This window comes from Paralichthys olivaceus, chromosome 6 (genome assembly GCF_024713975.1).
Source record: "Paralichthys olivaceus isolate ysfri-2021 chromosome 6, ASM2471397v2, whole genome shotgun sequence".
NCBI classification, from domain to species: Eukaryota; Metazoa; Chordata; class Actinopteri; order Pleuronectiformes; family Paralichthyidae; genus Paralichthys; species Paralichthys olivaceus.
Window position 1 is genome coordinate 12,706,941 of NC_091098.1, and position 16,447 is coordinate 12,723,387.

The 16,447-nt window shown below is 39.3% G+C and overlaps 1 protein-coding gene across 20 annotated transcripts in view; it reads right to left on the reverse strand.

The window, feature by feature from the left end:
- The window catches only part of chl1a (cell adhesion molecule L1-like a), a 52,426-nt gene that overhangs the window by 11,741 nt on the left and 24,238 nt on the right, over positions 1–16,447 (reverse strand). For 15 of the 20 annotated variants that reach the window (XM_069527048.1, XM_069527042.1, XM_069527045.1 and 12 more), the window contains exons 11-24: positions 16,226–16,366; positions 15,345–15,456; positions 14,112–14,278; positions 13,408–13,573; positions 12,856–12,980; positions 12,593–12,697; positions 8,533–8,730; positions 7,832–7,902; positions 7,499–7,721; positions 7,269–7,304; positions 6,497–6,612; positions 4,840–5,044; positions 3,856–3,978; positions 1,787–1,969 (exon numbers count right to left, since the gene is read on the reverse strand). In XM_069527048.1, coding sequence (XP_069383149.1) covers positions 1,787–1,969; positions 3,856–3,978; positions 4,840–5,044; positions 6,497–6,612; positions 7,269–7,304; positions 7,499–7,721; positions 7,832–7,902; positions 8,533–8,730; positions 12,593–12,697; positions 12,856–12,980; positions 13,408–13,573; positions 14,112–14,278; positions 15,345–15,456; positions 16,226–16,366 — 1,971 coding nt within the window. The remainder of the gene's footprint in view (positions 1–1,786; positions 1,970–3,855; positions 3,979–4,839; positions 5,045–6,496; positions 6,613–7,268; positions 7,305–7,498; positions 7,722–7,831; positions 7,903–8,532; positions 8,731–12,592; positions 12,698–12,855; positions 12,981–13,407; positions 13,574–14,111; positions 14,279–15,344; positions 15,457–16,225; positions 16,367–16,447) is intronic. The other 5 variants (XM_069527055.1, XM_020089548.2, XM_069527054.1 and 2 more) reach the window with 1 other exon arrangement.

Below are 16,447 nucleotides of genomic sequence, written 5' to 3' on the forward strand. Positions count from 1 at the left end.
CGAGCGCAATGCTTGATGGTAGATGTTGTTCAGTTAGTAACCATTGGTTGTACCCAATTTTTAATAATGCATTATGGGAAACAGTGAAGCACTATATGCGGAATAAAAAACTTCTCCTTAACATTCAGACACCACTACAAAATGGTGAACTCACTATATGGTGGTTTGCAAGTGATTTTGGACACAGCCAAAGTGAGAAATAGAGCCAGGGTATTGACCCTCCTCAGCTAGCAAAACGCTACAATACCAATTCATGCTTTAAAAACCGGACCATTGTATGTTCTCACAGGCTTTATTTAAAAGGGTATTTAGAGGACAGAAATGTTCATAATTCTAGTGCTAGACATATATAAAAACGAGAAAGCACAGTAATCCAGGTTTACATGAGGCTCTCTATCCTTCAGAAATGTTCAAAAGGTCCTTTTGCTTTTTCATGAAGCTCTAAATGGTTGCGGATCAGGCTAAACTGCAGACTCCCTGTTGTTATATTGTATTTGTCTTCAGGTCACTTGGATTCTCTGAAGGTTTGTTAGCTGTTTGCAGCCACTATCATATTTTAAAATAGAGACGCACCCTTTTATAAGCAAACTGTGGGAAAGCATTTACAAGGATAATATGGAGACATTCTCACCGAGTATTTTTAAGCAGCAGTTTCAGACAGAATTTACCTGTTACAGGTTAGTTTCTTCATTAATAAGCATCTTATTAATATGATAAACTTTGTTTAGTCCATTGTTACATTACGGATATTTCCACTTTAGCTGCTTTCAAACATACACTGAACTCCTCTTTATTTCCTCTGGAGGAGGTGCATGTGTGAACACAAATGTCTCCACCTGGCCTCCTGGTATAATGTCCATTGAAACCAAAAAGAATCAAAGAGAAAACAAATATCTATCTGTGAAAAAAGTGGTGACACACACGTAGAAGACACGGATCAAGATGTCAAGAGACTTTGTGGTGATAAGAGCTGACTGTCTGTATGTTGTCAAGATAATCACGTGATCCACACAGCAGAGTTAATACGTCACTTCCTGTCTCTGTCTACTGTACCCGACTGCACCACCTCTAACCTGAATAATGCAGAGTATTTGATTCTGTTGTGAACTCGTCTGTGCAGGGAACCTCCTGCTGTGTTGTGCCTGTATGAAAGTCAAACTAAGGGTAAAGTCCAAGTCTCTGGATTTTACCCGCAGGTCATGTCTGAAAATGGCTCATCTCATTCTTCTCATCTCAACTCATTGTTAAACTTCATTTGTGTGAAGGGCACAATTGTAGTTAAGTTGATTATCATTTCAAGGCAACTAGTGAAAATCCAGAGAGGCAGGGATATGTAACAGTGAAGTGACGATAAAACACCCAAACTTGTATTCAGTGTGAGCTGAGCTCCGAAAAACAGAATTCCCTCCACTCAGCAGAGTATTTGCATTCGATCATCCATACCTTGTAAACACCCAGTTTTTTAACAGCATGGTTGAAGTCTGCAGCACAAGCTTTACATAAATAAGCGGGCCCACATTACAGTAATGATGTCATGAGAGGTTCTTTTTTTAGACGTGACAAAATGTTTTCAAATGCTGATATGTTACTCACTATAACGATAAAAAGTTGTTTTTTTTAATTGAGGGCACAGTACAATAAATCATTTGTATAACTCCAATTTGTATGAATTATTAAATTTCAGCTACCATGTCTGCAGTGCTTTATGCTTCCAACACTGGAGGGGCTTTCAAGGGATATTATTAGCTACACTATCAGCACAGGTACACTGATTTCATCTACTCACGTTCTGGAGTGATCGTGTTGCTCTCCTGGGCAAGCGGAGGTCCGCAACCTGCTCGAGTGCAGGCACTGAGGCGGAAGCGGTAGAGGCTGCCCTCCTGCAGGCCGTGGAGCTGCCACTGAGTGGTGTCAGCCCCAGTGACGTTCATCTCCTGGGAGTCAACCACCTCAAGTGTGGTCTCATTAACTATAGATGAAGGAGAAAGATGTCAGGTCAGTTCTCGTGGCGTGAAGTGAGCCTACAATGGACGGATGCGGCTGAGAGTCGTCACTGTTTGTCCCCTGTTATATGTTAATGGAACACAACTACAATGAGGGTCAATGGTCGAGGGAGGGGCGCTAAGGGATGAGGAGTTGTCATGCTCGTTCATGCAGAAGGTGAATGTAGCAGATACATGTCCTGACAGGTGAGCTGAGGAGGAATACATTATGAAGAAAAGCGAGAGAAGATGAAAGCAGCAGATAGAGAGCTCAAGAGGGAGTGGGAGGGGAAGAGTAAACAAGTGGCAATGGATGGAAAGAGGAGGAAGAGGAGAGAGGAAAAGAGGGGGAGGAAATAAAACTTAAAAGATAATCCCAGCATTTTCAAACCTTGGCCCTGCTTTCCCATCTTTTGGGGTCTAAATGATTAATAGGAGCAAAACTGTTTGGAATCAGTCCAGTAATCGAGTGAAAACACGGGCAACAGCGAGAAGACTGCAATGTAATAAAATGGGGCATTTGTTCACGTCACCCTATGTCCACTAAAGTGCTTGTTTTTACCACTGATTGTCAGATTGTTATTGTATCTGTCTGGCAACATTATGAATAGGATTCCGGCAGAGGTAGACAGAGTAGATAAGCTCAATATTGCAAATATTTATGATCCTATTTATCATTGAGAGCCAGAAAGATGGGAAAATAGGGCCCAGGTTTCTAAGAATGCCAGAATGAGCTTATAATGAAGGAAAAGCTTAAAAAACAACACTGTCAAAAGAAATAATGGGGGTGGTACAGGTGGAAAAGCAGAGGGAATGAAAAATATGAGGAGGAAGCAGGAAAAGAAAATTAGAGGAGTGGCAATCACAAGCAGCATAACGTATCACTAAACATGTATTATAGATCAAAGTACAGTATGTGTGCAGACTGTCGAAAGCAACACACAGGTGAGAATTGAATATGTGCCGAGCCCTGTTGCACCAACCGCTTCGAAAAATCTGATTCTTTTTCTTTTTGCGGCACAGAACAGTGTGGATATTTTATGTGTTTGTGAACACAGTCAGATTATTCATTGACTACTTGCACAGCAGTTTCATGACTCAATCGGATGTGCAGACTGTGCATATCGCACAGCATATATTTTATTCATAGAGTTTATAGAAGACAAAATCTGAAATGGGCTTACATGTTACATGGTGAAAAATTTCATCTGAAACAAAAAAACACACACTGCATTGTTTAGGAGTATCTGTGTAAGGTCTGACAAAGGAGCAGAGTGTATTGAAGAGCCGGCCAGACTCTGTGGATGTTAGAAGAGACGGCAAAGTCTCTGCTTTCACATTTCACACAAAGGACTTCAGAAATGTCAGCTAATGAGAGTGTGGCCTTTAAAAACAGGGAGAGTGTAATGAAAGACATCTGTTCACAATAAGTGTACTGAATGTGTGCAAGAGGAACCGCTCCTGTATGATGATGAATGCCATAAGAAATTTGTAGAAGAGGCGCAGTCTGAGAGGATATGAGATAAGAAACACTCAGGAAACTGTCAAACCACAATCTGAAGTAACCTGCTCAACTCATAACCAGGCTGTTTGCCCACCATTGTGTAGTGCTCAGTGTTGAACACTGCCACCTAGTGTCTAGTATGATAACGCAGGTGGTGGAAATGTGGAAAGGGTAGACGTGGGTGTGAGCTGCATATTTTTCAGTTTTTTCAATTGGGAATAAAAACTCTTATTCTTAAAGTTTTAGTGCAGTACCGCAGATCACCCACACAAACACACACACCTCTTCTGATATTACTCACCACCGTCCACCGATGCTGCTCCAAAACTGCACAGACATTTATTAATGAAAACAACATTGTGTACGTACTGAGGTAGTACTGCAGGAGATAACCAGTGAGGATGCCATTTGCCTCCAGGGGGGGTCCCCATACCAGCAAAATGGAGTCTTTCTGCGCATTGGAGGCGGTCAGGACAGGCACTTGTTCAGGAACTATGAAAATGACAGTAATGTTAGTTAATCTGCTGCAAGACATGTTCCTCCTAGCCCTTTTTATTTATTAAGATGATTTTAAATGTTACACTTTATGCTTAAAGATATTAAGCATAAAATATTGTTATTAAAGGTATATATGTTTGAATCACAACTGATCCCGTGTCAAGTGTTTTTCTATGCTTGATATATTTAAACACTTCGTTTTTTCTTAAATGTTTTCTTATTTGTTAAACAGATGAAAAACACACTAATCATTGTCATTATCCGACAGTCTGACTTTTTTCAGCAGCTCTGTCATTTTGCAACACTAAGACAAGAAAACTTCATCAGGCTACCTGGGGTTAATTCTTCTCTCTACTGGTGTTAAGTATAAATATTGTACCAGAGCTACTTTATTTATAGATCCTATGCAGACATGAGTGAAACATACAATAACGTGCTGAACATTTTCCACATGTGAATAATGCAGCAGGAAACTGTCAGACGTGTTCACGACAACAGAAAAATGGAATATTCAGGAAGGGAGTGGTGTCCGGTTAGAGCTTGCATGATGCAGGACATGACTTATAAACTCTGCTGCGGAAACTATGGGTTTTTGTTTATATCACATCATCTGCCCTTATCACCAAAAGCCCTTGAATCTAACGTTTTTCCCCTGCTGTATTCTCACATGGGTTCACTCAGAAATTTTCTGAATGTTTCACTTGGGGGCTGAAAGGAAAAAGTTCTGGAAAATGTCTAAAACAACTGCGTTCTCATATAAAGCCCCTGCTGAAAATTTCAGGAAAATATCCAGAGTATGAGTGTATGTCTGAGAGCAGCTCGAGTGTGTGAGAAACACCCATATGTTGAGCTCACCTCCCTCTGGAGTGTTGAAGGTGACCGGGTCACTGTTGGGCCCATTGCCCTTCTTGTTGAAAACGCTCACAGTGAGTCTGTATTCAGAGAAAGGTTTGAGACCCGGTACGATGGCATGATTCCTCTTCCCTGGGAAGGCCAGTGACTGACGGTTGTCAAAAATCTTGTTGGGATTCAGCAGACTGTGCTTCCTGGTCCAGTGAACCTGTTAGACGGATGCAATGGAAGATGTTGAAGAACAACTTTTTGAACTTATGTGTTTGGACTTTTTTATGTGATGAACTCAGTATCTACTCGTGTTTGGGCTTTTGGATTCTTGGACCTGCCTTGTTTTGCCCTTTGAGTTTGTCATTTCCTGTCTTATTTTGACACTTGTTCCTTGTGTTATCTCTCTTCTATCACTTCCTGTCTTTGTCCTGTTTCTGGACCTGTTCCTAATATGTTTCAGCTGTGTTCAATTATCCTGAATCTCATAAAGTCTCTGTGTTTCCTTTTGTCTTTGTCAGTTTGTCTGTTCATGTTTCTGTGCTACTAGTGTTTCGGTGTTGATCATTATCTTTTGTCGACTTTGCTCTTTTGCCTTTGGACTTGTCTCCCTGCCTTCAGGTGACTGGAAGCCTGTTTATTTAACGAAACATTTATTATTTGTCTATCAACTGCATTTGGGTCCTGCAAATATCAAACCCTGAAATCTCAACACAACAAACAGACGATGGACAGAGATGGAGAGGAGCAGCAGTTAATGGCTAGTTTCACTCATGCAGATAGCTGACATAAATAACACATGATGATTGATGATGGCATGATTATCCTCTAGTGTGCAGCTGCCCTTAGGTGAATGATAGGTAAACATATTAGATTAGATTATACAATTTGTTTTTTGTCAATTCAACAACCTACTACTACTTATTTCAAAACTGAGTTAACATCATTCTGAAAGCAACAACATGAAGTTTCAAGGAAGTCAGAAAGTGAGAACACATTGGGTTGCTCAAAATCTTACATTGTTAAATTTTGGGAAAAAAAATATTTCTCTATGTGCTCCATATAATAATGAATTCTCATTATTATTTTGAATGTGTCCTTGCCAGATAAAAAAATGTCAAATATAACTTTATTTTTAAAAAATAGTTACAATGTGTCACTCAACATGTCGCTCACATTGTCCTGTTGAACCTGTGCAGCCTCCACACCATTAAATAGCCAGATTATGATGGAAAGCTGCACTTTAAAATTATAAGGAATGTGGCTCAGGTGGAGTCTGACAGCCTCTGGATATAGTAACACCAGATTAATAAAATGTACTGTTGTAAAATCACAAAATCATGTTTTTTGTGTCTCTGTCTCAGTTCTGACTTGCCACATTAAAATGTTAATTTGCTGCCACAGTATTGGTTGATATGGGCACATGTAAGAAACTGTGGAAATGAGTAGTGTCTGTTTCCTGGGAATCTGTTTTCAGTTATGACATGCTGAAGACACGTGAGTGACAAGGGGTAAGAGAAGAAATATGTATAATGTATTATTTCATTAACTGTAATTCTATCTTTGTATGTACCTGATGAAAAATTACAATTTGCTGATTAATTGCTGTTCAGTCTTTAGTTAAACGTAGTCTGTAAAAATGTAATCTTGCTTCAGCACAATGGTAACTTACATTGTAGCCCCCTAGATGACCTCTGACTGTGGCAGGTGGAACAGGGGTCCAGCTAACTCTCAGAACAGTAGTGTTGATCACCTCCACTGCTATGTCCTGCGGCGCTGCAGTCGGAACTGAGGAACACACGAAGGAAGGTCAGCAACACAGACTACCTGCAAACAGCAGGTCACCTTCTCAGAGGCTCTTTCCATGAAACGTGTGTAAAAAAGGAATATTGACAGAGATACAGCGAGCGGAACAAACAAAAATAATCGTCTCTGAGCTGATGTTTTAAAAGACGGAGGAGGTCATTCTTTTGCTTCAGGTTGTGTATCTGTTGCTGGCTGCGTTGGTAAATAAATGCTAAGAGATCAGCGTTAAAGTGCAGAAATACATACTCAGCTGGACACAAGATAAAACCCCTCAGTTTTTCAAAGCTGTTCAAAGAAATTCTAGACACGGCATGAAATAAATAAATACTCTAAATAATTTCTTCTCTACATGGCACTGTACTGGTATTAGGGGAAGGATGGAAGCACAGCAGACACGAGAGAGGGAAGCAGCCACTGTGCCAAAGTGTGTCGTGATCTGTCAAATCTCCGACAGCTTCTGAGACAGAGGGGGAAATTTGACATCCCTCCGCTCTACAAAGGTTATCTGCCACCTGCTGGATTTGAAAAGGGGATTTTCTTTTCTCTTTATCTCTTTCAGAAGGGAGGAAAAGTCACTTTTGCAGACTAACTCACACAGGGTTAAAACTACGGGCAAAAGAAAAATGAAAGAACCTAACCTGACACATTTTCCCGCAGACAATGCCAAAAGACAACTGAAGACAGGAGGGGGGGTGATGACACGAGATATTCACATGTAAGTCACAAGTAAAGCAACAGTTCAGCCTCAGGACATGTTTTAATGAAGCAGAAACTGATGTGCTTATAGACATGTTATTTAATGAAATCATATTATATCAAAATATACAGTCGAGGAAGTATTAATTCTACTATATTATATAATATTCACCATCTTCTCCAGAGTAACCCGATGCAACTTTGGGTTCAGGTCCCCAACCGTGGCTGTTCCTGCTCTGGATTTTGATCTCGTACGGGATGAACGTGCTCGTGTTCCTCACAACAAACGAGTGTCTTTTCACCAGGTGATCCTTCCAGTTGTCCTCCACCCCCAGTTTCCGGTAGCTCACCTTGTATTCCAGGCCTGGGCCATTGTGCTCGATCGGCAGCAGCGGCTACAAAAAGACAATATGCTGATGACTTAGCGATTACTAAAAACTACTAAGATACTATCACGTTTTATTATGTATATATGATAAACTTTCTTATAGAATCTTTCTCTCACCTCCCAGGTGATGTCCATTTGATGAGGAAGGTGTCCTTGAATTTTAATGTTCTCCGGGTTCCTATCAGGAGCTTTGGAGTCATTTGTTAAATTGTATGATTATATAACAATAAATGAAAAATAATAAAGTATCTTGTGTTAATCTATACAACAATATATCCATGTTGGTCTCTAAAGTGCACATGTCTATCGTTACTTTTCAGCTACAAGAGATCTTGATTTCATTGAACATATATGAGCTCAGTAAATCCAGTTTATTCTCATCATACAGCCACAACAAGGGAACCTGCAAAGAGTAAATGTGAAGCACAACTAATTTTTATCCTTTGGACAATTTATGTTTTTTATTAGTTTTAGAGTTTTATCTCCAGAACCTTTTGGTTCTTTGTGTTTTCTTGGTGTCTTGGCATGTTTTGTTTAATTTCTGAACTTGGCTATATTGTAAATCAGGTCTCTGCTTCAAAGTATTCCTGAGTTAAAATACAGGTTGAATGAATGAAAGTCAAGGTTAAGCAGCCACATTTAAAGGAGTTCATGCTTATGGACTTCAAGCTCTACTGCTACACAGTCCTTTAGATTAAGGCTGTAGCCTCTTCACATGGCACCTCTGCACATTTCAAAAGAAACATAAAAAGTTGCACACTTTCACAACTGACAGATAACCACATCAGAAAATGTTAATTAAAAGGAGCTGGTCCTACCAGCAGGGGGTGTTTTGTATCTCTCAGTGGGCTCACTGGGGGGTCCAGGTCCAACCGTGTTCACAGCATACACTCTGAACTGGTAGTTAAGGTGTCCATATAGTGCCAGCTCCGCTGTTGCTTGGTTACCAGGGACTTTCTGTAGCTCCCTCCACCTGCCGGGCTCCCATTGGCTCTCCTCGTACTCCACTATAAATTCTGTGCTCACAGAGGAGATGGCATGGCACATAACAATTATACATTCAGTCATCACCATATAAACTGATGATCACATCCGCTGGGAGAGCATGAATTCAACTCATTTTATTTAGTCATTCTTTAATCTACAGTACAGGTAGACTAATAAAGGAGATGTTTAACAGTGTAATGAATGTGATGAGTAGCTAAGACGATCAATAACACCATCGTGACTGTGAGTGAAGTATGAAGCTGGAGTCAGGAGGTGATTAGCTCAGCTTCCTTAATATAAAGATATGAAGATATATCATGTTTCTGCCTTAAAGCCAAATTGGCAAAACATTTCTGTTATTTTACAGATAAAACGAATGGCATATTTATGGTGGCCCTGAAGAAATCACAACGGCAAACCACAAAACACGATGGCTAATCAAAACACCACATTAAATAAGAAAACACAATTATAAATCACAAGACAGCAGCAAATCACAGATCACAATGGTGAATGAGAATTCACAATGACACACAATACAAAAACAAATCACAAAGCACAATGTAGGGAGGAAGGTACCTGCTATTGACACAACTCATCGCCTATTGGATGGATTGTTGTGTTCAGTGATTTGCCTTTGAAATTTGCACTTCATGGACACGTAGATATTACATGTTTAATAGCGAACTTGCTGGTTGGCTGATTTGAGAGAGTGCTTAATGCACAGACATCATAGAGGTGTTGATCCTCTCATTTCTTGCACTATTTTCTCATCCAGAAATCTTCAGTATATGTGGATACACTTAAAAGTCCCATGTTTTTACTGTATTGAACAATAAAAACCCAACTCTTTGCTAGAATCTCATAACAGCTTCATTCCTGCTGCTGAAATGACGGATGTGTAAATTAGTTAAGCAGCACTACACCTATGAGTGTGTTGAAAATGATGAAGTGTTCAAAATCCCAATTAAATACTTAGGTATAGCGTGCCTCAAGTGACTGTTTATCATGTAGGGAATAATAAATGAGTAAACAAAGGGAGGATTTCAGACATGGACATTTGACAATTTCCATGACTAATTAATTAAATGAAATGAATATTTCAACACACATCAACCTGGTGCTCAGCCAGATCCACAGTTAGTGTTAATGGGAAACTATTAAGCTAATTTCCAGCTTCATATTTATATTCTGGGACTCCATTAGGCTTTGCATGATTCACACTTGAAACAAAAGGTTATGCAGTTCCTCAGTTGAGCTTTTGACTGAAACAGACAATATTAGCTCAGATCCCTCAAAGCTCCCTTTCTTCTGACTGGTCGAACATCCAGAAACGTGCTGAGGGGCAGTGTAACGATTACAGATGTGGATGTTTCAAAAGCTATACTATAAATCTAAGTAACTAGTAACTAAATCTAAGTAACGGGATATAAATGACTGGAAAGGTCATCTTGTTGAATCCTTTCAGACATACTGGAGCCCACATTTGGCCCAGAATACGAGTGTGCTCAAACAGGACGTCTCACTTCTGTGAATATTACACCCACTACCTAAAACAAGAATTATCGCCCTGTGGTTGTATGTCCCTCCAGGTGTTCCTGACATATTGCATACACAATAATGGGGAGGTCAATATGAGCTTTTACCACTGACATCTAAAAACTTAATCTTTGAGTCCAAGTGAAATGTGGTCAAAATTTGATTTAATCAGCCAAATTGTTTTGTGAGGCCTCAGGACCTTTGACCTTCTTAATCTTATCAGTTAATCCTTGAGTCTAAGTGTTAATGTGTGCCAATTTTGAAAGAATTAACTTCATGAATTCTGAAAATAAAGCATTCACAAGACAAAAATAGGATTTTGGGAAGTCACCATGACCTTGACCTTTGACCACCAAAATCTAATCAGCTCATCCTTTCATCCAACTGAACATTTGTACTAAATTTCAACAATTTCTCTCAAGGTTTACCACATTGTTTAAAATTGTGAAAAATGTTGAAAATGAACATCTGACATTGTAACATCGTATAAAAAAGGAAAAGAATAATAAAAGAATAATATAATAACAGGCCCCTTTAAATAAAAGAGCTGGCCTCAAACTGCTTTCATTTAGTCCAAGTTGTTTGATTAAACGAATAAACTAGAATTAATATCACATTTCTGTCTCACCAAGGATCTTCAGGTGACTCTGTACAAATTTCTTTGATATCACATATCAAAGCTAAGGGACAGTTAAAGAACAAATCACTTGATTCAATTCTAATGAAAAGTAAGTTCCAAAAATAAACGAGTCCCCGTTTTGAAGCATAAAAAAGGAAGCAGCTTCCTCACCAGGATCCTCAGCACTTTACAAGTTGCAGCCATGTCTTTTTTAACAACACTCACTTTGCAGTCAGCAGTGATCACAGCAGCAGAATCCATTAACAACCCTTTCACAACAGAGGAGATGTGGTATTTAGTGATGTGCAGTAGCTAAATGAGGAGAATCAAAGAGAGACTCTAATCCAGTGTTTAACAACGGTCTGTAGATTTTAAGTGCTGCATAATGTTGAGATGAGATCTGGCTTCTATAATTAGCAGGAACCAGATAAGTCTTCCTGGGAAACAGTATGTCCCCCTAACCAGTTACACAGTGGTAATGTGTACAGAGTCCAATATGCATTTTTTACATTTATTGTTGTAACTACATAAAATCTGTTAAATACGTGTGTAAACATACGTCCACTTTTGGGAGACCCCTCCTTACAAGCATGTGTCTCCTGATTCATCTCTCCCCTTCACTCCCTCAGAGAGGTATGTGACATTTTGGTCATTAAAATTACCGTATGTTAGCCTCTCTGTTATTACGTGTGTTTCCCAGTTGTGTACGGGTTTGTTTTATGTCCCTCTGTGTTCTCCTGTTCATCTAAAGGTGTTTAATTCCAGAGCAGAATACTCGCACCACCAGGTTTCACATCGGTGTGATTCATTCTCTCTCCTGTTCGTCTCCTCAGAAACACGCTCTGTCTCCACCATCAATCTCAAACTTGGAACAGGACTTTAATCCTCTGTGAAATGCTAGTATTTCTTAGGCCACAATAAGAGTTGTTGGCCTTGTTTCCTCTCCTGAGAAGTGCTTTGGAAACCTCTATTATTCCTCTTCAAGAAAGTACTTTTTTTGATTGGAGTCTTGAGTTGAAAATTGTGTTTCTGTGATGAAGTTGCTTTTCTCGGGTAGCGAGGCTTGATGTATTGATCTTCCGATGGTGCAGTCACTAGTGGTCCAATCAATTGTGGTTTGAGTAAAAATGATCCAGTTTCTGCAAAGCGTTTTAGAGTCTAGCCATGACTGATGCTGAGAAAGTCCCTCTTTGATTAGGCACAGTCGTTATTCAAATCAGGTAAACAATGGAAGGGATACAAATTGATTTGGTCAGTGTTTCTTCTTAATTTTTCATAATATAATCTGATAATTTCCAGGTTTATTGGTGATTTTAAATGCCTCCGGTTTTTGGAAGCTTACGTTGACATTTACTGTGGTCTGACGGTAAATCTAATTGACCCTCCTCTATCCTCTCAGCAGGGGTGTGTCTTGGGGATGGCTACTATTGGCACAGGCTGATACAATATAATCAATTTGAAATGACCACAAAATAAATCCCAAATTCTCTTTTGATTTGTTCTTCTGCAGTTACACTGTATTAAATGCCTGTTATTTTGTAATTTCATTAGAATCACATATTAATTACATCATTATATGGCAATAAACTGTGTGGTGTAACAACTGATGGTCACAGCAGTGAGTCGAGCATTGATTATGTCTGCCTAAAATGTTCGCACCGCTACAACACCAAAAAAATAGAAACTAAAAAATAAGCAGTTTATATTTTTTCTACTTCTACATTGACCTCTACCTGTTACAGAGCTGTTGTGATCACTTCCAGGTTTCCAAAACAAGGAGACGTTCCTTGGGCTCTTAAGTTCAAAAAGCTCTATATTCCTTGGAGCATCTGGAACATCTGCAACACAAAACACAGCGACAGTAACCTCAGATCAGCAACTTTCTGTCAATTCAACAACCAAAACAATTAGAAAATGTAGATGTTATAAAATCAGCTCCAGAAATGTGTAATCAATATGTAATGAATGCACCAACATTATCAACAAAGTATCTTACCCAGTACTGTGAGTACTGCAGTGGCATTGTCCTCATCTAGACTGGTTCTAGCAATGCATGTGTATATCCCTTGATCACTCAGGTTCACCTTCATGATCTGCAGCATGCCATCTTCCACAAGGTATCTGGTCATGTGATGAGAACAGGTTTTATTAATTGCTGAATTTTTTATTGTTTTCGATAAAAGGAAAATGTTAATGAAATTTTTACATAAAATATATTTCTTTTAATCAACATGTACATTGTATTAAAAATGGGTTTGTTTTTGTTCAATTTATGAAACAAGTGAAATTGTTGAAAACCAGACCAACATATATGTGAAGTCTATAAAGAATAGGAAACCAATCGATTGATCAAAAAGTCAAAAAAAATCCACAGAGAAAATCCCCTTCATGACCTTCTGAGTCAATCTGTACTGACCAGAATGAGGAACTAATCTTTCTGGATCTTTATAATTCTTTTTCCCTGCTTAGCATTTGCAGGCAGACAAAGAGACTGAACTAAACCACATTAAACAGACACATCAGAAAAGTGAACACATATCAAATCTACCTGGAATCCTCCTCAAAGGAAGTTAGGATCTCCTCTCCATCCTTTATCCACAGCACTTCGAAAGTGCTCCGCAGGGTTTTATCATATTCTGCCTGGCATGGCAACTGCGCTGTGGTCCCACTGATGATCTGCACGTCCTGAGGTGGAGCTACTATTTTCGTAGGGTCTAAAGATAAAGCATTACCAGGAACAAACAGAAGAGATTATCTTGTTAGGGTGGAGTCAGAGAAATCATAATAATATACATTTGTTATGATGGCTTTGATGGGTGCATTATAATCAAAATCGGAAATGTCATATATGGTCATGTGCATGAAATGCCATGAGAAAGATGTATTTGTAATTATGCTCTTTTCACATGATAATTCATGCTGCTTCTTCTTATAACTGAAAGATAAAAGATTAATTTAAGTCAAAATGCAAAGATGATCAGTGGCTTTCAACACAAGTTATAAGTTTCATGCAAACCCACATAACCTGTTTTCTTTGTTGTTTTGTCTACAAGCCAAAGAATATCCTGCCAAAAACTGTCACAGTTAGGGCCAAGTATGTTTCTAACACAACCTCCCCTTCACTTTAAAGGGTCAGTTCACCTGAATAGAAAAAAAACCTTTACTTTGAAACTGTTTATTTTTTGGGTGAACTGGTCGTGTGCATTGACCTATGCTCAAAGAAGCAGAATTATTCAGTATCATTTAACCGACCTTTCACATCCAGCAGAGCAATGAGGGCTGAATCCCCCTCCGTATTAAAGGCGGCACACACATATTCCCCGCTGTCGTCTTTTTCTGCTCCGATGATTTGCAGCGCTCCGTTCTGCAGAGACAAAAATCGCTCTCCCTTGATAGTTTCTGGATCATCGTCTTTGGCCCTGAAAGAGAGAGTTTACACAGCTTTAGAGTCTGTGTATACAACAGCTGAGAGCAGATCAATCATTGTCAATGTAGATGCACTTTGACTTTTAAGTTTTAAAAATAATCATTCGAAGTCAGATTTGATCCAAATCATTTATGCCTATTTAATTATACCATTAATGTTGGCAGTAAATCATCATCAGCATATCTTATACTGTTTGTCTAATAATTCCAGAAATCTCAGCCTGTATGTTGTTTGTATATCTCAAGAACCGTTCATCTCATCTGCCTTCACACTTGGTATCTGTATGGTTAAGGGCCCAGGTAAGTGCTTTTTAGAATTTGGTGTAATTAAGACATACTTTCCGTTCAAAATAATACAATTTCAATAAACTAACAATGGACATAGCCTCCTTGAAATCCTTCCTCCTAGATCCCAGCTCATCCAAAAGTGGGTGAAGAGGTGGAGCGTGGGTGGAGCTGAATGAAGACAGGTTGCTGAACCATACTCTCATAGCTCGACATACCTGACTAGCTCAGGCTAAGGGGCTAGGTTAGATGTTATCATGTGTTGCTAACAGGCTAGAGCTGTAGTCTTGTAATGTACAATATCTTTTTAATTTTTTCCTTTGAGTTTCAGTTGATTGCTCACTTTCTTATGGAAATAACTGGAATAACAGAGGTGCCATCTTAATGATATTCTGAGGATTTCTTTTTGTAAGGTTAAAAATGTTTTGTCCTGGTCTGTCTGAGATCCTATTTCCCCTTTGTGGAGCTGCAGCATAGACAAACATTTAATTAGACCTATTTCATGGAGCGGAGGAGGATTCTCTCATTACACAGACACAAGTGTCATCATTGGACTATTTCATGCGAACACCTGAAGCAGTGTGGAACTGATAGCATGACTACTGTGAAACTAAGCTGCGTTTCTTTCTCTGGGCTGCAGCGCAGACGGGATAGAGTTTGCACAATGCACACTGATGCTGTGATGTATCTACACGGATGAAATCATAGTTACATCACAGTAGATGAAGGGGTGAAGCTTGACAGATGTCACCAGGACTAATTCTTACTACTTACCAAGTGATGGTCGCTGGTGGAGAGCTGAACACAGTGCAGTCCATGATGATGTCATCGCCTAGTATTACATCGTACTCCTGGTAGTCCCTTGTCAATATCAGAGGAGCCACATCTAAAGGAAAGTGGAGAGAGGAGGGATTACAGCTGCTCAAATGTCAAGTTTACACAAGAAATAGGAGGTAGAGGAACAGATGAGCTGAAACACACCTGCACACAAACATCAGAAACTCTATACACATCAAGGGCTGTTAAAATTCTCATATTCATATTGGTGCAAATAACTTAAAAACTTAGGAGTATAAACCTGTAAAACCTGTAAGCGTATGTAAATTGTTTTACTCCATACATTGAATAACAGTAAAACAAATATAGAAAATAACTGTATGTACTTCTACAAAATTATCCTCTATTAATGTATGTTTATCACTGTTTTAACAGTAATTGAAGCGGCTGTGTGTCAAGTGGATGCACCAGGGACACATCAGTGTGTGTGTGGAGTGAGGTGAAAAAAAGCGAGACATAAATGTAGCCTTTTATGATGCATATCATTTCTATATTAAAACATATTGCCTGGGCTGACCTACTTTCATTTTAACACTGCACATGTATGTAATTAGGGAAATCCAGCAATAACTATGTCAGGTACAGGGTCACAAAGTTGCTGCAGACAATATAAATCATATTACTTTAAGACTGTTGGTGTCCAGGTATTGTCTGTTGTTGTTATAATCAACCTTTAGGCAGATGTTCCACAGATGATGATGAGGATGTTTGGGATCAGATTAAAGAGTTTGTAGAGAGATCGAAACACCTCGCTAAACCTATAACACAACCCAGGTGTAGCTGATAGAGAAGCTGTAGCCTCTTGTTGTAATACTCACTTGTGACCATGATGTTAACGTTGGCCAGAACCCTTCCATGAGTGTTGGAGGCCTCACACTGGTACACAGCACTGTCCTCTGGTCTGGCGTTATGCAGCACCACAGTGTCGTCGAGCACCCGCCTGCTGCTCCCAGGGTCATCTAATAGAAACACACATAAATATTAATAGACAGAACATTAAGATCCTTCAACGGGGACTGCACTAAAGCACAGATCACATG